We start from the raw sequence: 26,334 nt of genomic DNA on the forward strand, positions 1-26,334 counted from the left end.
AGAAACTAATCAAATCATTTGGCTTATATTGTCATTAACTTACTTGCAAAATTGTAATTGCGACTCTGTCTATACAGCAGGTCACAGAGGTTACGTGCTGAAAAGTATTTGATTCTAAAGGAAAACACTCGGCACTTTCACAGTTGTGTTGGTTTCGGAAAACAGACTGAACTATAAATGTCATCCCAGCAAAAGAGATAAGGTACACGCAGGTATTCTGAGAAGTATCAAAGCAGAGAGGCTGAAATACTGCTGGTCAACCCAAAGAAACAATGGAAGCCTGAATACAATCACATTCACTTGCTAATGGACCGCACTATCGGTGTGTTAAACATCTGGTGGATGTGTTTGGACACAACAGACAGCATGATTTTGTACACTGCAGTGAAGGTGTGTAAGATGACCCTGGTCCGCCGTGTCCTCTGAAGTATGGCAGGCATTCGTTCTCCACCAGATGGACAACAATGAGAGGACCCTCTTTCTGCATTGCTCCAGACAACAAGCTTACGAGTCAGAGTCGCATAGAATTGATGGTATGGCATGACTTACATGCAGCCGTGCACAACTTACTCCCCCGGCTTACATCTGTAAACTCTACTCCCGCATACCTTCTATGTGTCGCATACATATTTAATTGTTAGACAAGACAACATAAGGGCAAACGTTTTTTTTGTGTAAAATTAAATTTAGATCATGGTATCCTTTCAAAGTCGTGGTTATTTCGATCAGCGATTTACCGGACACTATCACTGCTCACACCACGAAACGGATTCTTTCTTGCATCCACCCGTCGGGATTGTTTGCATCTCTCAATAAGAGAAACCATCTTCCTTTTTTCCATTTCGGCAGCATTGGCTTATAAGTGCGACTCAGATGTCTTACATGGAAGTCTTATAGAATGCCCTTACATGCACGAGCATCCATTTTAAGAACAGCTGCGATTCATCATACGAAAGAGGGTAAGAACGAAGTTGAGTGTTTCCACACATTTCATGACTCCTACGTGACTTTTTTTGTACGATTAGCTCTACGAACATTTTGATGAATGAGACCATTTTCAAAACCCGGTTCTCAGAACACCTCCATTGGAATGTACACAGCCAAAAACATTACATGTTGGCCAAAGAGGCATAGGGATGTCGGCACTGGTGAAGGAAGCAGGTAGTGTGGATGTTGATTACTGCAATCAACAAAACAGCCAAAGAATGCCCATTGGGCCAGGTAAACTAAAAGATAAGATTCACAGCATTTTCGTAAAACTGGCAAAACAAACATTTATTATATAAACACTAAAAACACAGAATATACAGAAAATAGATGGTGCTTTTGTTCCATTTGTTGATGCATTTGATGCATTTGTATAGGCCTACCTAAAGCAAATCTGCTCCCGCTTGGTTGCGATTGTCTTTACAGCAATCTTCCATATCAGAGTTTTCACCCTGATTTTCAAAATACATGCCAAAGTGTCATTACCTTTCAGCCTCAAAGCCAGAACCATGATGTTACACAACCAAAATAAAATCCAAACTCTCAACAATGTTTATGTTTATGAAAAAAAAACTGATCAGACTGCTGTTTGGCTTTTTACAACAAACAAGTCACTATGGAAACACAAATACAGCTATTTCTGCTTAGGTGGCTGGCTTTTCAGTCCCACATGCAAACGGTTGAAAAAGCTACATCTGACATCTTTGTTTCATTTTCTGCTTCTGCTGTGGCAGAATTGAGTGTGACGTCACAGGCCAGAGTTGTATTGGAAATGCAACAGAAAAACATCAGGCTTCCTACATTTGTGCTTAAATTTCTCTCAAGATCCTGGTGCTATAGCTCCAAGGAGACCTGGTTATTCTTGAACGCAGGCTGGGAAATCAAAGGAGTTTAAAAGATTTATATTGTCTAAGATTACCAAGCGCCTCATAAACTCAAATGAAAGATTCACTTTGCAGTATTTTCTTTTCATGGTGATAACTTGTCACTCATAATCTTTATTTCTCAGAGAAGTAAACATTGCTCTTCATATTTCAATTTTTGGCTCGTTAGCTAGATTAGTAAACAAGGTTTATATTCTTGCATCATTTTAACTTAAATATATAGTTCATAAATTATATAATTTATGTAAATTATGCATGTGAAGTTTCAGTGAAGTTGTAGTTATGAATTCATGTTACTGTTATTGTTGTTCCTACTTATCAGTTCCTTTATATTTACTCCTTTGACCTGATCACCCCCCATTCATATGGAGCAACAGAGTGCATCTGTCAAATGGAGCAGGATTAAAATCCCAAAGGTTGGCCACTGCTGTTATATCCTTAGGAAATGCCTGAATTGCCTCAGTAAATATTCAGATGAATAAACTGACATCTAAAAATGTAAGCTATGCAAATTGCTCTGGATAAAATAAGTCCAGTAAGGCAATTTAATTAAATTGCATGAAACCATGCCTGTTGAAAATGCTTAAGCGGACCACTGTATAGAATAGATTTGCATGTTAGTTGGTGTTGCCTACTGTGATGTTTGCTTTGAGCATATGAACATTACACACATTCACTCATCTGCCCTACATGTTCACCTATTTCATTATTGCATTGCTGGTCATGTAACGAATGGCTCCACATTCTGTGGACTATAACCTGCTGCATAACAGACAACAGGTCAAGGGGAAAATGAGGATGTCAGGTGCAATAACAGGAAATTCACCCTACATGCATCCTAAATAGAGAGGTCCCCCTTTTTGGCCCTATGTGAAACATGGCAGATAATTCTGATTTTAACAATTCCACCGGTGACAACTGGCAATTAATCTGCCAATGTCGGCCGAAAAGCAGCAACCCACACACTTACAAATTAGACAACTATTTTTAAAAGAATAATTACATCATTAGATTTGAAAGCATTCAGGGACATTTCTAATTGGTTTGTCTGAGAAAAGGGGTCAAAATAGGTCTGGGAGAAGTTGTTGTCAAATGATATTTCTCCAAATTATAACCTTAGTTTCACGTAATAATTTGACATCTTCTTTCCTAGCTCTCATTTTCTAATTCCAGGCAAAACAAAGGGAGCACATTTTCACATCAAAATGTAACAATAAAAATGAGCATTTCACAAAATCTCTGAAAACTACACTGTACTTTAAAGACATGGAGCAGCTCTTTTCAAAACACAAAATTGCCACAAGCTCATTTATTGGCATAAAGCCATTCTAGAAAAGAATAGTGGGAAATGTTCTTTTTATACAGTTACACATTTAGTCAGCGTTTCAGGTTAACATTTTAGTCTGTCTACAACTATTAGTGTCTCTGAAAACTGTGCACTGTGACAGAGGTCAGGTTGTTAGAGTGTATATAGCTGCAAAGATTGAATCAGTAGAGTAGATCTGAACCCTCAGTTAGAGGGAATCTTCCATCAGTACAGGCTTGCTGTCCATGTTGCAGTCTTGATGTCGGCTGTACTCAAAGTCATTGGCACCCTCCAGCAGGCTGCGCTCCTTAGCGTTGTCAAAGCTGTTCTTGCCGTGAATCTGTTTGAGATGCTTCCGAAGGACAGGTTTATGAGCGAACACCATGTCGCAGTAATTACAGCGATGGGGCTTGTCTCCACTGTGCAAGTTGAGGTGGTCCAGGAGAGAGCACTTCTGGGTGAAGGTCTTCCCACAGATTTTGCACTGGAAAGGCTTGATTCCAGCGTGGACACGCATGTGGCGATGCAAATTACCCTTCTGGGTGAACGTCTTGCCACAAAGTAGGCACATGAAGAGTTTGTGCATCTTGAGGTGATTGGCATAGTTCTCAAGCTGGCGGAAGACACGGGTGCACTTAGGGCACTGGTGGTACCACTGCAGGCCCTTGTCTGTACTGCGCAAGTGTCCCCCAAGAGTAGTTTTCCCTGGTAAGTTAGCTGTTGGGCTCAGGGGATACCCCTGCAAGGGCACTGCTGGTATCTCTCCTGACCGAGTATCCACTGTGGAGTTGATAAGGGAGTGCTGGGGCTCCGGTGAGTGCATAGGAGGGGTAGGACCCAAGCTGGAGAAGCGGCCTTGCAGGTTGTTGGATATATCAGACGCACGATCACACACTGACTCTACCTTGACGATAGTAATGGAACTCCCCTCGCTCTCACCCGGATCTTGAATCTGTCGAACAGGGGAAGACCTCGACTGTACGATGACCTCATCGTCATCTTCATCATCATCGTCGTCGTCCTCTTCCTCTTCTTGCTCTGTATCCACAGTGACCACCTCCTGCCTGCTTTCATGCGAGGAAGGTCTGTTAGACTGCTCTTCCTGCACCCTGTGTGGCTTGATGAATTTATTCAGGGCCTGAGTGCACTGCTCCACAATGTGCCCCATCTGCAGAAAACTGGCCACGGTCAGGTAATTGACAAGCTCCAGCTCAGGGAACTCCAGAGTCCCTGTGTAGCAAGACAGAAGCAGCTGCTTTCCGACTTCTGCATCCTGCAACATGGAGATCTGTACCTCTCGAGAATCCTGAAGGAAAAACTGGTCCCTTAGAAATGGTGATCCAGCTGCAAACACCACCTTATGTCCTGACACCTCTAACTCATTGATCCGGACTGTTACATCGCAGAACCGACTCTGTCTGCGCAATGCGTTCATCTTCTGCAGCATGGACTCCCCGAAAGTGGAGAAACGAAACTGCAGGACAACCTGGTTCTGAGCCATGGTTCACCAGGCCTGTGGGGATCAAGAAAACAAAAGCAGACATGTGGAAACATGCTATCTGGTTTAGAAACGCCAAATACTGTCTACCATTAAACAAGGTCATAATTTCACCTCTGCAAATAAAGAAAAAAGATCATATAATGGAATAACTCTGCAGACTTCTCAAAGTGACAGAAGAAATAAGCACTCTCCCTCATGGTTACCTTTCAAAATCTCCAGGTAGATTAAAAAGTTACCCACACTCTGTGAACAGAGCTTTGTTGTGTTGTTTCCAAATGCTCTCCTTTGCAGCTGTGACCGTGTCCTTGCAATCACCAGATCGGATCTTTCAGCCAGTCTAAGAAGCCCTTGTTGATTGGTGTGAGGAGAAAATAACTGCACAGTCTGTTGGTGTCTCTTGGAGTGCCCACATAGACACAGTGTGCCCTGCTGATTTCCAGGAGAGGGAAATCCTGAATTTGTTCAGTGGAAGGGTACCATTATTGAATGTGTCACTGCAGTAATCACCCCTTCTGAAGCCCTCAAGGAGGCCCACCAGACTAGCCAGCTCCTGTGCTCCAAATCTGCCACTTGTTGAGCCCACCTCTGCTGGAGTTCTGTGCTGATAAATCATGCCTGTTATACAGTGTTTCCCCCACTGAACTAAATGTGTGTCCCACCCATCTAACCATACTGACTTTGCGTACTTGATGTTTTCTATCTGGCATTGATAAAGCAGAAGCAATAGATAATGATTAACATACAGTAACCATACCAGAAAAAATATATATGTAACTGAATGGAAAAAGTCATTGTGAAATTAAGTAAAATACCAAGGTGGAAGGTAGGCAACTATCTCAGTGAATCTGTCATATGATCACCTGTATATTTTCTGCCCTCTTCCACACAAATGTCAGATTTGTGCTTAAGAGGACAGAAGATTTTCAAATTCCCTAAACTGAGACCCATTTGTCAAAACTTTGTTAAATTAAACATTTCAAAACATCCTGATGAAATGCTGAAAGACAAAATGACCTGCCTACAGTCACCTCATATCTGAGTAGTAAAAATAGCAAAATTGGTCTAAACTGAGCTAAGAATATATATTTTACTATCTTCTTAGGTAAGTATATACATTTCTTTATTTATACATGTTTCTTTCTCTTTACACTGTTAAGTGTTATGATTTCAATGTTCCATTATGACTTCCAGATAACATCATGGCCATTTCCATGATTCCATATAAAGTAAGTCTTATTGCATTTCAAGTACAAGAACAGAAATGACAGTGTTGTCTTTCCCAAATGCACCAGCTCTTGACACCTTCTCCTCCACTGTCAAGTATTTGTGACATATGAAATTGTCATGGGAAATGAGGACTCTTCCATTTAACTGGATTGGGATGCAACAGATTTTCCTCTGCACACTATGTTATATGTTGGGGGATACATTCCTAAATACAGAAAAATAATCAAATAAATAAAAGGTTAATAACTATGGAGTTATGTCCACTATTCATACTGTTTACATATTTGTGTTTTAGATGTATAAAATACAGTACAAATATGCATTATTGTGAAGTTGTGAAGGTTTTTACAGCTCACGTTCACTGGCTCTTCACATTTTTAAGACATCTTACTCTCATTGTAAATTAAGACTTTGTATTGCTAAACAACATTTTCATAAAGACTGTAAACACAGACCTCTGTACACTGGACTGTTGAAAAAGGGGACTGTCTGCAATGGTAATCCTCACTTTTGACCACCTGCTAACATTCTACACTTTTCATATTTGTTTACATTTCCTACAAGAGCTAATTTAGTGGTTGAGAATTTGCAGCTTGTAAACTTTAACAAGCTAGCTGACAGGGCACAGTACGCCTCATAACATTGACTCGGCTACAACATTTTTACAGAAAGACGACGTCCACCTTACTACTGTAGCTAACTACTGTGTTGCTGAAACCAACCGCAGCATTTGAGTGACTTCAAAATCACAAGCCAATGTGACATTATCTGGCATCTGCAAAACCAAATCTCTACACACGTTACTCACGTTCAGTTTATCTGTGATTTCCAGCCAGGAAATCCCCCAATAGTCTATTATCGATATGATAAAATTTAAAGCTAGCTGGCTGGGTACTTAAATCAGAATTGTTGTGGCTAGTCAGTTAGCTATAATTAGATTTCTGCATCTGAAACATACCCATAACAGGGTGAATGACCAAAGGTCATAACGTTTGAACCCAGACAACTGAGTAAAAATTGAGCACTAAATTATGCATTATTCATGCCAGTGCTGAATACGTTTATAAAGAAGAACAGAGAAACTACTGTGGAGTGTGTGTACTTCTTCTTATTATTATTATTACATTAATTGTTTGGTACTAAATTCAGGAAGACATCATGAAGAAATGTGAATGCTAAACCATACCACTTTAATACAGTTCAGTTAAACACTTAAGTAAAGTGGCTTATTTATTAACAATAGGTCTGACCCGCATTTTAAATATAATCAAAGTTTTAATATACACATAAATATTCAGCTCAATACAGAGCAACATTCTTTGCTGAAGAATGCTAGTGAAACATGAAACATGTTCCAAACTATATTATGCTAAGGTTTGTAAGTGTAATATAGCTGACCTTAAAATGCCACAGTAACACAAATGCCTATCCTACTTTTCAATCCCACACACGTGGATCTGATTTGTAGATCTGTCATCAATACTTAGACTGTTGTCTTTAACTCCTCTGTAAGCAACTGCACCACAGTATTGTTCTGGAATTACATTTCTCCAGACCTGTCCATTTCTCTGGACATTTCTCCAGATATTGGTTTTTTTCAGAATTTTAACGGTCTAGAAATTCTCAAATGTGACCTGTGCAAGAACCCCGTATACTACAGTTATGCCTATCGTTATTTACAAAAGATTATCGATTATAGTATTACGAAAAAGCAGAAGAAATGTAACAAACTAAATTTACTGTATAGTATAGAGCATACATAATTAGTTTACTCACATATAGCATACCGCTCTTCAGAAATTCAGAAGCAGAACTTCTTAGACACCACAGCTCCCCTTGACAGCCAAACCAGGCGTCCTTTCGGTGCATTCATTCGTCACGACCGCCAGACTATGCTGTTGCCCACCAGCCCAATCTAATTACTGAAAAATAAACGTACTGGTAATCAATGCTCGTTTAAAACATCTTATACTGTGGCTTGATCCCCTTGCAACATATCAAAGCCTACCACGCTCCCCGCCCCTTGACGCTAAAGAACTTAAGTCGCAGGTAGTCACTGTGTATTCACCTTTAAGCCTGCTGCGCTGCATAACCTGATCAATGAATACAATAGCACTTGATGCTTCCACTGATTCATTTTGTATGGAGAGCCTTACATCGTTTTCGTGGTGTGCATACCAATTCCAGTCAGCATCTCTTGATCCCTCGATCCTACATCTCGACCGTAGAGGTCCGTCCATCTTAAAACACATCCTGCTTCACAGTATTGTCTCTCTTACAGCTATGTCCACGCAAGTTTTCCATTAAAGGAGATTCGCTTCAGAAGACAACAAAGAAACCTTTCTTTTGACAAACTCAATTGATATACATTACCTATTTCTCCAGATCTCCTACCCTGAAAATGGCAGATCTCCGGAGGAATGGGAGAAAGGAGGAGCTAATGCTTAGAACACGCTTGATGTGCTGAAATTTAAAGTGGTATAGCTTAATTTTTAAGAAGTGTGCGAGTCTCACGGAGCGATGTCAGTGCCCTCTCCTCTATGCCCCTCACCAGGCCTGGCTGTAGACTAGGGGACCAGAACACCATTAAGAAATGTTTATCAACATGATCAACACATTTCATTTGGATAATAGTGCTAAATGAATAAATGTAATGTAATGTAAATGTAATAGAATGTGGCCATGGTATGACTATGTCTCTTTGAATCTGTATTTTTTCTGAAGCTGTAAGATCGTAAAAGCTGCGCCGATGAAGAGGACAGCATATTTCTTACAAATATATTAAACACTAATCAATTTAATGTGAAGCCCCGTTGAAATGCAGTGAGCTATGCTGAATTTGCTGTGTAGGTGAGCCAAATTAAACATGATGAAAGAAAATATGACAAAACACTGACTTGGTGGTACTTCTGGATTGTGAATGAGGACTGGTGTAAATTCAAAGAAATCATTCTCAACCAACAGAATAAATTCATTCTAAAAGTAAGGGCAAAACAAGCTGAATAAACATTTTCCACAGTGGCTTAATAAATCTTTGCAGAAGTTAATAATGAAAATATTATACAAGATACATAAAAAACAGTTCAGAAAGTAGTATGTTAGCATATAGTAGAATATGTGATGTTGACAAAGAAGTAAAGGAGGCCAAAAAGTCTTTTGAGAAACAAAATGAGAAATGTGCAAAAATTAATCCAAATGCCTTTTTCAATACTGCAGTTGAAAAAAATAAAGTTAAAGAAGAAATTAGGTACATCAACATAAGGGAAGGGGGCTTTGCTTTGGTTAGCAGCTGCAATGAATAATTACTTTGTGGAGAACTTCACCAGAGAGGACAATACATCAATGTCTGAATTTAGGTATTACTCAGGTAAAAACAGATAATATTCAGGGACTGTGCAGCACTCAGAAAATTACAAAAACAAGAGACAAATAAGTGAGTAAACCCCAGTGGTATATACCCAGGATTAATTAAAAAAACACTAGAAGAGATTATTTAGAAACCATTAACAAAAGTTTTTATGCAATCACTTGAATCCAGTGAAAATTGTTATGATTGGAAACAAGGCTATGTAAGACTGATATATAAACGAAAAGGGATTGCACTGATACAGGGAACTACAGGCTGGGTATATTAACTTTTATGTCATGTAAGCTTTTGGAATCCATCCAGAGATAGGCTAGAATTATTCTGGGAAAAAAAATTGAATCATAAAAAATACAGTCAGCATGGTTTTTGCACAGCAAGATCATTCTTAACAATTGTTTTGGGCTTCCTCTTCATCTCTTTTTTTTTTTTTGTCATACATTGCCATTTGTTGTGTATGGTGCCACTCAGGGCAGAGATAGGAGAGTTATAGGGCCTGTGCTACTTCCTCCTCAGCAGAAAGGAAGAATACACCTGACCTGACCACAAGCCACAAGCCAGACTCCTCTGTCATTATTTTCCCTGTTTTATCAGGCTTGTACTGTTCATAAGCATAGAATGTCTATGAAATTATTGATGAGATGTGTTTGGTTCCTTCATGTAAAGTTTTTTGTGAGATGGTTTGTCGAGTGAAGGTTTGCTAGTATTATACAAATTTTGCTAACACTATTCACTGTCTATGAGACAAAATGGCCAAAAATGTTTTCTCACTGACTGAAATTCAGTAGGTGCAGGCATGATCAAATCTTTGTTTTTATTCAAGAGCATTATTTGCTCACACCCGCTTGGACTGATACAGCTCCTACTTATCGATCAGTTCAGAGGTGTTTCATGACCAGAGCAAACTAAAGTGGATAAGTGTTTAACTTCCTGGCCCAGTACTGCATTGAGATTTTCTGTTCTGCTGAGTTACAGACCACAATGGCACCTGCTGTGCAGCTTTTAGCACTCTCTGTTGCACTCAAAAATCTCCTACTGACTCAAGAGATGTGTAAGGTATTGGGGCTGATGATCTGGAGGTAGTTGGTGTTGAGATTGATGTCCTGGAGGTGGATGAGTGTTGTTGTACATTATGGTTTACTAGTACTTATTCATTGCATATACAAGAGGACATATATTAGCTGATTTATTCAGCTAACCCCAAGGCTAACATACCTGCAACAGAAATAATTCACCACTGTTGCTGTTAACTTTTATCTTTGGCCATTTTTAGTTATAAATAGAACTTTCAACTGAGTAATTAAACAAGCACAGTATAATCCATATCACAGTACTGCATTTTCATTTACAAATGTGTTATCTTTGGTGTTCAATGAGCCATGCTTACCAGGCTTCAGCATTAACGGTTGCCCCATTTCCCAAGGCAAGTAAAACTATGTGTCAGGCAAGTAAAACTGTCCAGTGACTTAGTAATAGTTCAGAACAAAATTAGCATTTCAATTCCCCAAAACCCTGATTTCTGTGTGCCCACTGTCAGGCAAACACACCAGAAATTGTGTGAGGTTTTGTGTGAAAAGGAATGAGGTGGGTCATGTTGGATACTACACATACTGTAGGCAACATGCAACTTCTTTTCATTGCAGCATGATGAGATCAGTAGCACATGTGTAAGAAAAGATATGCAGTACTGTGTCAAGGAAACAGTAGACTAAGCATCGTCTCTGGCTGTGTCATGACACTTCTGAACTTCTGAACTCACTACAGTGTTAATGAAGCAGTAGAAAAGGGAATAAACTGTCTTTGGCTTTGTCATGACACTTTTGAATTACTGTCCCGTGGCAGTAGACTAACAAGTAGACTGTTCTTGACCATTGCATGACACCAAATCTACACAAGTAGATGTATTTAGCTTGAGTGCCACTGCAGTTTGATGTATTAAGTCTAACTTGGGTTTCAGATTGAATGTGAGTGCTTTATCGTGACAGTTAGACCTGGGGAAACGTTTTTTCTAGTTCAGTAGATATGAGTTTTAAAACATGAAGAAACATAACTGTTGTTGTCAATGGGGGTATGGGGAACTGGTGATTCTTTGTCCTTGTAGTCCAATGAACAGGTCACACCTGACTGCAGGCTGAGGTTGTTGACCTTCCATTCAGATGTCATAAAAATGAGAAGAAAAAAAGGGGCTATATGGGGTGTTGAAGGGATGCTGTGAACAGCTGACGTGAAAAGGAGGTGGTAAGTATGATTTTCACACTTGTGAACAGGGCCAGTTTGTTAATTACATAGTGATTGTCTGAAAATTCTCCAGCTGAATCTTCATTTAGAACTTCGTTTAAACGATGTCAGACCCCATTAGCATGTCTGGTGATTAAATAAATGGGTTCTTTGGGAAATCACACAACTCTCTTCAAGACATAATAAATTAGACTGTTATATCTATTTATTTTGCTTTTCCAATAGTAGCATTGACTGCAGTAATATAAACAATTATAATAATGAAGACAAATTTGCAATTAATATTTGAGTTTGTTATTTTTTTTTAACAGAAGTATGCCAATCATTCAGAAATATACTGACTTCAAAAGGAAAAGTGGAAGAGGCAATCTCAAACTGACACATATATTGTGTTCTTGGTTACAGTTATTAGTTATCGGTTATTTTAATTGGATTGTTACAAGCAATATTGCAGAGGCAGAAGAAACATCAGTGCAATGCATATCCCAGTCCGCATTGATCATGGAAGGGTAGTCTGTATGAAGGAAAACACAGAGAAGGAGTATCTTATATTGCAAGGAAGTCATCTGGTGGAGAGCAGTTTCAGGGACAAACCCAGACAAATCTGCTGTTGCAACAAGTCTAGGTTTCAGGCGGATTAGAGCACACCAAAAGTCAGTAAACAAGCAGTTGTACATGAACCATGTGTGAGGCCACAATTAATTAAACTTCATAGTGCTGGAGCATCATGTATGGGACCATGACCATCACATTTATTTTTTAGCTTTCATTCAAACAATACTGTCAAATGTGTTCCAAAGGAGCTGAAATATTCAATAACTAATTTCAAATTGTGAAGAATAAGAAAAGCTTACTTTCCTTTCAATAGTTCATTGTCACCAGTATTAAATTGTACTGCTTTATCATCAAAGTGACTGAAAATAAGTACTCTTTGCTTTGCTGGGCTGGGTTTTCCTCATCTTCTATCTACACCAGTGCATGTTGTTTAGATGTTGGAAATGTTTCCTCCCACTCACATAACTTGTCCTATGCACTGATTTCCAGCAATACTGGTCTAAATTAAAATGTCATTCTTATGATTACAGGCTGGGCTGTCTGACAGGGAAAACAAAAGCAGGCATCTTGCTCAGCTGGAGTCTTGGTCTGAAGTGATACCAAGTGGCAGAAGAAGCTCTCCCTGCCTCCAATTATCCTCTGGGCATACAATCTCAAAACAGGCTGAATCATTTCCATGTCTAAACAATATAAACTCATCACAGAATAGTGCAATTGCTTGTCTGAGCATCAAAAGTAGCCCCACCAACACTAGATCCTGCATGGTCAAAAATGTTTTCAGTTAGAGCACTGTGTTCTGTGCATTGTGTGTGATTGTTACAGTTGAAAATTGTCTCCTAGGGCTGTCATAGTTACAAAATATGGGTTGACAGTTAACCCACAATTGAACTGCCTGTTACATGAACTTTGACCACTTCCTCCTCCATACCAGAAGGCTCTGGAGGTGTTGCTACTTACAGTTTTCTGTAGCTGGTTCTAATCCAACTCACCATGTGATTACAGTTACAATACCTGTAATTAAGTTTACAATCCTTAAATTCAAGTTAAAGGGTAAGTTGCATGTTCTACTTTTCAGATGCATTTTCATATTCAGTTCATGAATTTCAATTTCAATATTTCAGATTTTAATCAAATATATATAGGGAAGACACTTTAGTAGCAAAAGGCATAGAATTATTAGAGGCACATGAAAGATATATGCCATTTGCTTCCACTTTAGTATCCTTTCACTGTCACTTCTTTCTCTCTCTCTCTGATGTGATTGAATCATTTTAATGACTAGCACATCACTTTTGACAAGAGCTCTACTAAAATTAACACATTAACAAAATTTAAGACCAGACAAGGTTGGGGAGAGCTACAGAAATGCTGAGGTCTGTGTCAAAGCTCAACAGTAACAAGAATGTTCTTACCGAGCTAAGGTCAACCCTAGTATGTATGAGAAATTGTCACCAAAGTCAGTTGTGCTGTAACATTCTTCTAGATTAACAGAATTGCAATAACAAGAGCAGTGCATCCTTCCATGCTGAATGGAATATCCCGAGGGAAAATTACATGAGGCAGAGTGCTGGGTTGAGTATACATTAGACAGAAATGTCTCCATCTGCTGGAGACCAGATTACAAACTGTTATCCTTTACTGCCAGATGTGCACAAGTGCACGCTTGGAATCAATCAAGCCTCACTGACTAGAGCACGAGAGGAGCCTTTCTCTTCATTCTGGGGATAAACACAAAGGAGAGAACAAGATACTTGTGATTAAGCAAGTCCTAACTTTATGATGGATTGCTGGAATTAAGACCTGTTTGAACGACAACCTGCTCTGGAGCACTGACCTTGGTTTAGGCTTAGACAAACAGGCTGTTTGCTGATTTGACTACCTTTGTTATGGAGTTTTGTTTTTGTTTTTCTTTTCTTTGCTTTTTCATACATAAAACATTTTTTCCCAAAAGTCCCTCTTTTAGTCTTTTCAGTAAAGCAATACTACAAGTTAGTTGTGTTTATAAGTAAGGTGTCTGGCATCTCTCTTCCATCATCCCCACATAGCAAAAACCCACAACACCCAGAATTATGTTGTAGTCCATACTAGTTTCTTGTCAAGATGAGTTCTACCATTTTAATGGCAACACATACATGGAAGGACTTATCACAGTTAGTCATCTTGGTGACAGGACAATCAATGAGTCAAGAAAAAGGCAATCTACTTGTGACTCCCTAAACCCACACAAGAGGCATGTCAGATCAACTCTACACATTAGTTTTAATCAGTGAACACCACATAAAATTAAGGCAATTTAAAACAAACAGCATACACGCTTTATGCCACTGTCCTGCTCTGTTGCATGATCAAGTCTTGGAAAAAAATAATTGACCACATTACAGTTCCAGCATCATTCCACTGACTATTAAAATGTTCAACATGTTACATCTTAATCCTGTTGCATCTGCATTTAGAATCCTCAATTGTGCACTAGACTCTTCTGTGACAACCTCTGAAGTTGTGCAGGATTGCCAAGGCAAGATGAAAGCAATCCTCTGGTACACTGATGTGAAGCCAGCAGCTGTTTTTCATGTCAAAGTACATCAGAGGGGAGTGGGCATCAGTTGTATAGTATAGGTGCTACTACACTGATGTCACCTGAGCAACTTGCAAGAGTCTGACAAATCACCAGGTGCTTGAGAGCAATGAGACGAGGAAACCCTTCTCTACCCACCCAACCCCTGACAGAACAAAGGTGATTTGTTTCCCAACTGTGACGTCTTCATCATTATTAGTTGATGACATGGCTGGGATGAACCTTTTTCCACGGGGCTTGGGCAGCACTCGAGACAGTGGTGTGAATTTGCAGTAATATTAGGACCTGTATGTATGGCATTACATCAGTTTAGGATGTATAGTTGTACTTAGTACTGTTTCAGTATATACACATACTTGTTTTTGCACCTGCTGTGGATGTCACCCTCTTCACTGGTTATGTTGGTGTATCGTGACTTCATGCCATCTCCCTTGGCATTGTGCCCCACTACCCTTTTTAATTCTTTTTTTACAGGCAACAAGCTAATCTGAAATTCTGTCATGGCTCAAACCAGAACTCCATCAAAGTCTTATACAAAATCAAGAATGCATTTTGCCCTCTCTTTCTCTGGATGGAACCTGACAGTGTATGCAAAATTAAAACATAGGTATTACACCACTGTGGTGCTGACAAAAATATACTGTCAGCGAAAACAATGTAAGACGGTGCAATGAGTGACATGTTTTGACAAATGCCATGCCAATTATTTTTTTCAAACAATACAGAGAATGAAATAATAAACATTTTTTGGTAGCATGTAGCATCTTACACCTCTTTGAACTCAAAAATTCTATGCATAAGCAAATAAGGGAGAGACAAAATAATGTGTCAAGGGGAACAGTGTCAAAAATCATGAAAGCCAGGCGGATCACATTGGCTTCATTCCGCCGGGGTTAGAGGTGGGTACGTTGGCAGGGGCTTCGGTCCCATTAGCAACAGCGACCCCTGCTGGTCGATCAGGCACCTGTGGTTCACATGCCAAAGCTGCGTATGAAATGTCTTCCTCCGACTCATCTCTGTGCTAGCTTAGCTTGTGGACCGCAGTGCGAAAAGAAGCAGCGGCTGACATCACGTGTCTTGGAGGAGGGCACGTGCTTGTCCACGCTCTCCTGGATTGACAGTGGGGTTTGTGCAATGTGACCGAACATCGATGACAAATTGGGCATTGCAAGAAATTTGGGGAATTGGCCACTCCAAATTGGGGAGAAAATGGAAAAATGGGAAAAAAAAATCATGAAAGCACACAGCAAACAAAGTAAAAATGAAACATGAAAGAGGAACAGTTGAACAGTTGAAAGAGGAACAGTCACAAACTGAAGCTCACCCACAGGGACAGGGACAGATGGACACTTAACAAGAAAGTTGCTGAAACCACAACAACAATCTCAAAAATGACCACAAAAATGTATGTCATGAGCTTCACAAATCCATATTTATGGTAGGACTGCCATTTGGAAACCACTTGTGACCAAATTCCACGTGAAACAATGCATAAGCTGGTGTAATGAGCACAAAACTGTCATTTATTTTTTTCTACATCTGGGTGGGTTTATGTTTGGAGAAAGCCAAAGGAGGCCTTCAAACCACATTGCCTGTTAAACATGGTGGTGGCTCTGTTGCAGTACTGGTAGCCATGTTGTGGGAGTCACTGGGTCTGATTATTACTTTGCATAGTAGAATTATGGTCAAGGAATATGAAACCATATTAGTGACCTTCTTCATTAAGTGAATCAGATGTGATAAGATGTGATTCATAGGGTCGTAACCAGAATCAGAATGTGTTCCCTGGTAACACTGGGATAAAAACTCACTGAAGTCCAAATTTAATATGGGCTGAGATCTTCAATCTCAGGCATTGAATAGAATGCAATTATTCTAGGGGCTGAGTATGTTTTGTTGTAGACAAAACAGTACTGTCCAATAAAAGCAACATAAACGGTACAATTTATCGAGTCAACAAAAAATTTGGTATATACTAGTCAATCTGATTGATCTGAATTGTGATAGAAACACAACATAGACCACATAAGAACACAGTTTACAGCTTTCACAGTGGTTGTCCTGCTGAGACCAAATTCCTGGACCCAAAAAACAACAAATCAACAAGAATATGGTTTGAATTTACATTTGGGTATGTATTTTTCTAAGTAAAAAACACAGATTTTATTTATTTCCTATCAAGTAATAATTTGAAAAGATGGTAACAATTCAAATCACAACCTTTTTGCAGTCTGCAATTCCATGTCTCTCAACCTCACATTATGGCAAAACCCCTCACTCTACCCTAAACCCATTTGTTAATATATGTACACAAGTTAAGCAAAAATATCTTTACATTCACCCAGAAACAACATAGCAAATGAAAAATTAAACCACAAAATAATGTGAATCATAGCAATAATACAAATTACATTCAACTGTATATACCAGAACACCTTATCTGACACGAGTCAAAACTGATTAATCAGTAAAATGAGGCAATAGTCAATACCTCTTTGACACTGGTAAAACGCCTATCTTTTTAGATACCATGCAACAAATATACACATTATTGTCACAGAGAAATGAAACAAACATATATAATCATTTAGTGTAGACTATCAGATGGCATTTACTTGCTTATTTTGGGGCTTAGGTTTAATGTATTTTAATTGTGGATAGATAGGAGAGCATTTCATTTAAAGTATAATGCTTCCACCTTCATCCCCATTACAATACACCTGGTCTCGCATCAACTGTACAATGAAAAAAATCATTACATGGAAATCTTCAGATTCTGTTATTTTATTCTCATGCACATCTCATGCAAATTTGAAAACATGTTGGAAATGGTTTAAGACAAAAAACACAGAATCCTTAGTTTGGAGGCACTCTCAATCCTTCCATGCCCAAATGAACAAAAATGCTTAAACATAGAAGAAATACTATTTCATTCATACGACACTACTACATGTAGTTAATATTAACATATAATTTCATAACTTTCAAGCTGACAAGTTCATTTTAAAAGATTTGAGTAAGATACCAAACCTCCTGACCCAGCCAATCAATTGCTTCCTGATCAGACTATCAAAGTCTAATCAATTAAGGAATTGCCAACTTCAACAGTTCTAAAATATCGCTGCAGTTATGAATCCATGTTTGTCTAAAATCGTCTAAAATTATTTGGCAGTTCAGGCAGACGGTTGCCTTTGAATCATGCAGCACACATTTGAAGGTCTGGCATGTTTGCTTTAGGCGTCTTACAAATCCGTGCAAAAATGAAGAGGTGGGGTGGGGCCGCTACATCTAGTGCCTCAAAAACTATTCATTTCCAATTTAGGTATAGCACTACTGAAAACATATGCACCTTGAAATTCAAGGTCCAGAAGTTATTTCTACAGCCTAAATTTATCCAGAAACTTCTTTAACCTCAGCCTTGTATGTCTGTCATTTCAAACAGTCAGCACTGTTATGGTTTTTGTCACAGAAAAAAAAGGAGGAAAAATCAAAAGAACAATGTTCAAAAGTTAAACAGGAACCAGAATAGAGACAAAAGGCATTACAACACCAAAAAGGGCCTCAGGCCATACTGTCTTGAAAGCCCAAAAAATACATACACAAAAATTTACATACCAAAATTGTACATGAACAAACTACTTTCAGCCAAGCTGTGCTGGCAAGAAATTCTATGGATGGACAGCAAAATATAACTGGAATGCATTTTCAACTGTCAGTATTTTATTTACAAATATTATACGAAATTTTGCACTTATAGGGCCCTAATTACCACAGAGAATGTCATATTGATGAGCCAGTTGTAAAAATTGTCATTGATTGTTTTAAGAAAATAGGGTACAACATTAGTCTCAGGCAAGCCTTTTATTGTTGATGAGATGGTTCTTTCACAATGACTTGCTGTATGTCATTTAGTTACATTGCATTTTTACAGCAGTGTGGACAGAAGGTCAGCATTGCCCAGATGAATGGAGCCTTTTCAAACACTACCAGATGCTAGTTTTTCAAGTATGCCCATTTGCATCTGCAGTATTAATCATTTTAAAAGCCTGTCCAAGCCAAGCTGCATTCCAAGTTTTTCATCATTATTCCAAACAATTTTAAACCACAACACACTGTACAGTAAAGCCACACTTTCGTAAAGTGACACAGATATAATTATGGATGTGAAATCTATTTTTTTTCAGTTAAGCAAATTCTTGTTTGCACCAAAACTTCCCAGATTAAAATAAAAACAAATACAAAAATAAAACTAACATAAAACCACAACCAAATCACAAACTGTAAAACCACAGGGCTTATGGTGAGGCAAACTATTGCCTCCCACCCTTTTCATTGGCCATAATGATCGACACATCTGAAATCTCTAGAAAATTGGAGAAAATAGACAGCCTGCTCATTTGGAAAGCCAGTGATTGTTTAAGGGCCTAGGAGGGGCAGAGACCTAGAACCATGGCTCTGCTGTTTCTTACTCTCCTCACCAAGCTTAAAAAGATGAGGTAGTGACAGACTCAGAAATACACTATTACCCCATTTCCACACAATCACTCCAGATTACACTCACATCAAAGAAAATAAAGCAACTGTTCTGCAGAATCCCTTCTTACACCCCATGCTCAGACGAATCCAGCAATCACACAAAAATACTCATTTTTAGTGTCCATACCAATCCATTCTTTTTCAGTTTGAATTTAGCAATCCAGAATCCATCTAAATTCTACCAACATTAAAAGGGAATCGTACTCACATCACAAAAAGGAGTGACCATGTGTGACTGTCGTGTAAAAGGGAAATCATTTGAGTACACAAAAAGGCATGATACTGGGCAGGTTCTGCTATAAACTAAAAAAAAAACATCAAATAGGAATCTTTTTGAAAATTGCTTTTCTAGGTCTCTTTTAGAAACCCACAACAATGGTATCAGAGGAAAAAATACTGACACTAAATAGACAAAAGTTGAACATCTAGAAAAAATACCACCCACAGTGTGAGTATTTATTTATTTATGATTGTAAGCATTAAATTGCTGCTGTTGAATATTATTCCCTCAGATAATATGGAACAGGAAATAAAAGTATATTCACACAGAGGAAGAGTAAGCACTTTGATCTAATAAATTAAAAACTTGCACTTACATATCTTAAAGATGTCAAGTTACTGTGTTTGGATGCGAAAAGAGGATAAATGTACGAGTTTCTGTGTGTGTGTGTGTGTGTGTGTGTGTGCGCGCGCAGGTGCATCCATAGCAGTATTTGCACAGAAATACAGAAAAGTAGTTGTGGCACAGCCAACTAAGGACTGTATGCAGGTGGTGGCTGGAACTGGTTGGCAATGTCGTAGTCAGCTGGATAGGTCTCACTGCTTTCCTCCATCTCAGACAGCAACTCAAGGGCCTGCTCCTCCTCCTCAGTTGGGTAATGGCGTAGCAGGTTAGCAGCAGTGGCCAGAATGGATGCACCACCTGCTCCTGCCACCAGGTAAAAGCTTATAGCAAAGGTGACATAAATGAGAGAGCCGTGGTACTGTTTGTGTTGCTGTTGCAGGGACAGGATCAGCTCCGAGGCCCAGTAGCAGAACCCAATGACTGTGGCACACTGAAGGACTGAAAGGGGGTTGGAGAGGGGGAAAAAGGGAAACATACAAGAGAGAAATGTTAAAATCTCCCATACTGACGTAATCCGAATTATACCAACCTGAAGCGTAACCTGAAATACAGTATGTTTTCAGTAGGAACCTTACTCTACAGTGCAACAGTATTTTTTTGTTTTTAAAAGCAGCTGATATGGGGTCATTTCATATGGAATGTTTTTGTTTTTAAAAGCAGCTGATATGGGGTTACTTCATATGGAATGACCCCAACTTTTGCTGTTTTGACCTAAACCCCTTTGATTAAAAAAAAAATCTACAGATGTTTGCCCAAGGAACAAATGTTTACATTGTGATTTCTGGACTTGAATGACAAACCATTCAGCAGACAGAGGCATTGACCCATTCTGGACCCATTACCTTACCTTAAGACATCCATATCTGACTCACTGAAACACAGACAGGTTAAATACATTTGCCCAGCTACTTCTTTACATATGCAGATGTCTTACCGATATTGATAAAATGCTGAAACAAAGACTTCCATAACGTTAGCTAGCCGGCAGTGACCTATTAGCACACCCATACAAGTAGCCTAAGTATGTAAAAATCTCCATGCTAGCTAGCTGGGAAACTGCAGAGATGCAGTATCATGGTTGCCCACCCACTGTCCAGAAAATCATCAGGCCACAGAGCGATTTCTTGGTCCACACATCCTAGTGAAACCAAAGCAAACGTGACAGTAATGGCCAGTAGCCACACAAAGCCGTTTCAGTTCATTTCCAAGCACTGACTCTTCACATTCAGAACCATGGTTAGCTGTGGTTAACAAAGGCAAAGTCTACAGCTATCTAAATAGCATTCACTATCAATGCTCTTATCCAACTGCAGTTAATGAAGGCGCTAATTGTGATGATAAATGGGTAGAATTGCTCTGCAGCCAGCTAACTACAATAGTCATTGTTACTTTGCATCTGTATAAATGACAGCTTGTTATAAACTGCACATTAATATGTAAAGTGAATAGGCAATTTCCAGTAACAGCATTGCTGGAACACCAGCTGACCAAACAGAACTATCGATTATATAAATATATATTATCAACTCAGCTGTGGCCTGCATACAAAGAAAATCCATAATACGACCTAATCTGCTTTGCTTCAATCTGGATTCCTCACATTTATTTGTATCCTATCACATTAAGCCAAAACTATACTTATAAAAGCTAATAAAACTATACTAACAATATTCACTACAATAGCCTTTACCAATTTTAAAACATAAAAGATACCTATGAATTCAAATGGTTATGCTTTTATCTCTTTTAACAGTATAATGCCATTCTAATGCATAATTTCACTCTTATTTCCATTGTGGTAGAAATGTATCTGTTATGATTTTGTGGTTTTTTGTAAAGGTAGTGCCCAATCCTACCCACTCACTGTTTTACATTAAAGAAAACCATAAAGGCGAGTCTCAAAACAAGCCACTAAGTGCAAAAGATCATGGCTATACACTGATCCACGTAGTGGGGACAGTATGGCAACACACATGGAAAATACAATAAATATTTACTACCTCTGTGCTTATTGCAGTTTACCAAGAGAACCCAATGGTAGAATAAAGACTGACTTCCATAATTTTTAATGTTTCCATACATTGGATAATCTTGCTAATTAGAAATATTTGGTCACTCTGCAACATCTTCCACCACTTTTCCAACTACATTCACCCATGTAAAAAAAAATGATTGCTGAAAAAATGATTACTGGCTCCTCCTGGACCCTAGTTTCTCACAGTAAAAAATACTTAAAACTTCTGAAGTTCTTCTAAATATAAACACTTTGCCTACAATGCAATAAATTTAATCCCAAAACCACGCCAGAAGTTACTTGGGTTTCCGAAACCATACATTTAAACTCTGACAGTGTTTAAGTGTCTGGCAAAAACAGAATGTATAGTGTGAATAGCGTAAACACCAGGAGGAGAGAATATAAGATACTATGTGCAACTGTGATTGATCTGTCTTTGTTCACGTTTTACAGGCTGAGTGGTAATGCTGCCAGAGATAAGATAAAGATAATCCCCTGTCTAACTTTTCTGCCATTTATATGAAAGCAGAGCTCCCAAGTGGACAATATGATAAAAGCACTTATTTCAAGCACAGGCGGAGGCCTATGGCCTGAGTTTGAAACTGGCCATGCCATTTGCCAATAATGGCTGGGAGCTCACATCAGCAGCATTTCAACTGGCTTTGAAATGTTAGCCTAGACCTGGATGCTTTGTGTCAAGGTTTGCAAAGGGCAAAGACAGCAAAGGGATCTTAGACATCACAGGCTACATATTCATGAAAGGGACAACCAAAGGACAGCAATTACAAAGGTGTCTGCGTGACTGGATTCCACACATTCATGTCCATGTGCACCCGAATATGGCCATGCTATTAAGACCTTTTCTAAAACCGGTGTCTCCAGGTATAGTTGGTTTTCTAGTAACTGCTGCAACCAAGCACTGTTACAATACACTTCTCAGAAGTAGTCTTATTTGTGGAACCTTGTCATACTACACAAAGGAGGAAGTGGTTTGGCACAAGAGAATGCCAACAGTGCAATGTTCAAGAAATAAAAAATTTTGTAACTGCGATCCAAAGTGGAAGTGGAAGATCATTGCAGTAGAACATTGTTCAAGTTCACCCGGGTGGAAACACTGATTGCTGCATTAATAGAGGGAATGTTACGATATCTGTGATCATATGGGCAGACTTACTTTCCATGGATCTCAAGGTAATATTATAGAACAACAGAACACAAATCAAAAGTGACTATTAATATATCATTCCATACATCATAATTTTAGGGTGAAAATGTCAGTGCAAACACTGTATGAGGCTTTGAGGTCATATTATCATACAAATCCTAACACTCACACTTCTCTAATAGCAATAGCCCCCCACCCAGTGTTGCCAACTTAGCACTTAGGTCACCAAATCCAATGACTTTTTGGACACTGTCAGAAAATGTTTTTTCTAAAAGCATCTAGTTTTTAGGGTTCATTTAGGGAACTTTGAAAGCTTAACTTTTTAAAAGTGGCCTGGATATATTTCCCCCACACCACATATGTGCCATTCATTGTGGCTTGTGTTGTTTACAAAGGGTCACTAAATGCTACACACAGCGCTGCTCCTCCAGGACAGTACACACAGGCGGAGACTAAATAACACATTGGTAGAAAGACCATACTAATATCATGATGTGCCTGTAATGATATCAAGGCCTGTATGTCCTGACAAGCCTGTTATTTTTAGTGCCAAATCAAGATTCTTCTAGGGTGACCCAATAAGAACTAGTTGGCAACAGTGGTCCCACCCTGTCCAACCCTCCTGTTGTGTACCAGTGAGTATATGTGCAAAGGCGTATCGGCGGGTGATCTTGAGAGCTGGGTGCTTTGGTCCAAAGACGTCCAGCAGGAAGGCAGTCAGGCTACATAGGATACCCAAGAAGCAGAAGCCAGCGATAACCCGCAGCAAAAGGATGGTCTGAGGGTTCACGCAGTAGTCTACAAGACAGAATCAGAGAAGACAAGAAGGTGAGTAACAGATGAGACACAATGCTTTAGTTTCCTTATCTATTGTCTAGGGACAAAGCGGCTGTATTGTCTTCAGCCAGAGTGCACCCAGTAATATTACCTCAAAGCAGCTGTAGATATCTAACTTTTCAACACCCCCAGACACCACTCAGCCCAAACAGCCCTCATCTGTCAGCCATCATCTTTCCCATTACTCACTCATACCTATCCAGTAAAGTTTTTAAAGGCTTGAGTCGCCAATGTAACTACTGTTACTTGGCTATGCTTACAGTAAAATTCAACACTGGCAACACTATGGAATTTTTTCGGTGCTACAGCAGTTGAATAGATTTCTCGTAAAATTCGCAAGAAGGGGTCTTGTGCACACGCACACCCTGGGATCCCGAAAGAATGACGCCTCACTAAATGTGAAGAGTAGCCTACAAGCTTGTCCACTTTGTTCTTAGTTGCTCCCTTAGGACAAGTGAAAGTTACTTTTGCTGATTGGAATACCGTCGACCATGCGACTCGGCCAAGTGAGTAAAAGAAAGTTCACTACAAAGTAGACGGTATATTTAGTTCAAAATAGGACACGTTTAACAAATGGAGTTCATGAAACGAAATCATCACAAAACGATATTCTCCGAAAAATAATCCTGATAAAAAAACAAAAACATAGCATGAGTAAACAAGTTCATTTCCTTTCTTCAAGTAACAAAAACTTTGCCATGCCATGTGTGATGCAACGTAGGTTTGAGTGCTATATCGAGTTTATAAAACGAATCCATAACAGCCTAGACTCTAATTAGCGACATAAAGTCAGAAGACCGAAATTAGCCGGTGGTATTCATTACATGAATCTGCAAATGAAAGTAGTGCCTAGCTTGTTATGATACTTTCCTAACATTATCTAAACAGTGCTGCTCGATTTGCTAGCTCGCCAGGGAACGAGCTTTGCAACAAGTTTCATTTTGGGACATCTACGGGTATGCTTGCATCACATTAACTTTACTCTAGAGTTCCGTTGCAAAGTCACTACAAGAACTACTTCCTAATAGAGATTTTAGACGCTTTCATTTTCGGTAACTGACATCAGTGATGAAAAGTGGATCAGCAAACACTCAGCAAACAACTCTTTTATATGCCAATGCGGAATAATTACAACGACGTACGAGGATTCCGATTATATACCCATGTATGACAGCCTCACATTTACAGGGTCTGGAAAAAGGATTATGGATGGATATCCATCCATAATCAAATTCACATGCTATATCGTCTGCGTGTTCATTTTCAAAAGGTTATATGTAAATATTCCCTGGGACACCGTGATGTGTAAATATAACACAGTTACAGAACAATGTGAGACAAATTTGACAGCTATATTTGAAAACCTGGACTACAGAACCTAAACTGAAGGTTTGCCGACATTATCGATGAAATACCCGCTATCCATCTGAAGTGGATCTGAGACTTGCGTGAATTTTAGGTTGAATGACCCAGTAACAACACGCGACGAACAACTGACAGCACCTTCCAGGAGTTTTGGATCCACGTATCCCAAGACATCTGCCACTCCGAGTTCTTGTCTGGGGCAAGTTCCTCCATGAACACGGACCCAAGCTGGCTCGGCAAGGGCCGTGCATAGCGCTGTGATGGACAATGCTCCAGGCAACGCAGATGCCAGGCTTCGCTCCGGCTGTTTAGGCAGTGCGGTTCCTCCTGGTCCTCGCCTACGCCGGCTCCCGGGGAGAGCAGATCCCGGTGGCGCGTACATCTCTTTTACTTTACCCTGTCTTCTCAGACGGCCGATAACTACGGCTAGGTAGCTATCCTAGATATAAGGCAACCGATGTGTCGCTAACGGTAATAACTTTAGGTATTTATTTATATCGATCCTCAATCGACAGGAGCTACCTACCTACCCAGCTGAATACCACGAAGCATTTTTACGTTTGTGAGGATGACGCTGGCGGAAAACAAAATTTCTCAAAATCAGACTCAACCACAGTCTTTAAAGGGCCTCACAACATAGCTCGACACCTAACTTAGCCACTTGCTCAGTTTTAATCAGTAAAAATGTACTATATGCTCGAAAAATTCGAAATATTATTTATAAAATATATCTGGACTACAATCGTGTCGATATCATACGGACGAAGAATAATGGATATTTCAAATATTTGTACCCAACAATGAACACAAAGGCCGAATTTCCTTGTTTCCTGTTTATGACAGAAGACGTCTTTCTTTTTCCTCCTCCTCTTTTTTAATGACGTTTGATGGGGACTTCAACTAACCGAAAGGTGCTTTACTGCCGCCTACTGTGCTGGAGTGGGGATCAGAAAATATACCCGTGTCCCCCACTGTCGTGCAGAGTGAGAACCTCAGCACCTCTCAACATCATCTTCAAAATTAAATGGATTCAGAACTATACTAACAAGAACAAGGAAAGCATATCGAATATATTCCAAAATCTGAAGAAATTAGAAATGAACTCAAAGAAAGTGGAACCTGAAAATCAAACGAGAATGAGAGAAACAAACATAA

General features: G+C 39.3%; 2 protein-coding genes across 3 annotated transcripts; both read right to left on the minus strand.

Moving 5' to 3' along the window:
- Positions 1–3,220: 3,220 nt before the first annotated feature.
- Positions 3,221–8,305, minus strand: LOC118776991 (zinc finger and BTB domain-containing protein 26-like). 2 transcript variants are annotated; one of them, XM_036527672.1, is made up of 3 exons: positions 8,084–8,305; positions 7,682–7,827; positions 3,221–4,690 (listed from the first exon to the last, which is right to left on the minus strand). In XM_036527672.1, exon 3 carries the CDS (start codon positions 4,676–4,678, stop codon positions 3,386–3,388), a length of 1,293 nt encoding a protein of 430 aa, XP_036383565.1. In that variant the 5' UTR covers positions 4,679–4,690; positions 7,682–7,827; positions 8,084–8,305; the 3' UTR covers positions 3,221–3,385. The 2 variants fall into 2 exon arrangements, with proteins under 2 accessions (XP_036383565.1, XP_036383566.1); XM_036527673.1 differs by lacking the exon at positions 8,084–8,305 and having other exon boundaries at positions 7,682–8,035.
- A 10,178-nt stretch (positions 8,306–18,483) lies between these two features.
- tmem127 (transmembrane protein 127) lies at positions 18,484–26,034 on the minus strand. The gene is made up of 3 exons (XM_036527824.1): positions 25,318–26,034; positions 23,611–23,775; positions 18,484–20,236 (listed from the first exon to the last, which is right to left on the minus strand). The coding sequence occupies exons 1-3, from the start codon at positions 25,559–25,561 to the stop codon at positions 19,926–19,928; spliced, it is 720 nt and encodes a 239-aa protein (XP_036383717.1). The 5' UTR covers positions 25,562–26,034; the 3' UTR covers positions 18,484–19,925.
- Positions 26,035–26,334: the final 300 nt, after the last annotated feature.

This window comes from Megalops cyprinoides, chromosome 4 (assembly GCF_013368585.1).
Source record: "Megalops cyprinoides isolate fMegCyp1 chromosome 4, fMegCyp1.pri, whole genome shotgun sequence".
NCBI lineage: Eukaryota > Metazoa > Chordata > Actinopteri > Elopiformes > Megalopidae > Megalops > Megalops cyprinoides.

Excerpts from the sequence above, each read along its gene's own strand:
- LOC118776991 (XM_036527672.1), bottom strand. The coding sequence starts at position 4,678 with ATGGCTCAGAACCAGGTTGTCCTGCAGTTTCGTTTCTCCACTTTCGGG.
- tmem127 (XM_036527824.1), bottom strand. The coding sequence starts at position 25,561 with ATGTACGCGCCACCGGGATCTGCTCTCCCCGGGAGCCGGCGTAGGCGA. Across the intron at positions 23,776-25,317 it reads GGATCCAAAACTCCTGGAAG|ACTACTGCGTGAACCCTCAG; the intron begins GTGCTGTCAGTT and ends TCTGTCTTGTAG. Across the intron at positions 20,237-23,610 it reads CTTTGCACATATACTCACTG|TCCTTCAGTGTGCCACAGTC; the intron begins GTACACAACAGG and ends ACCCCCTTTCAG.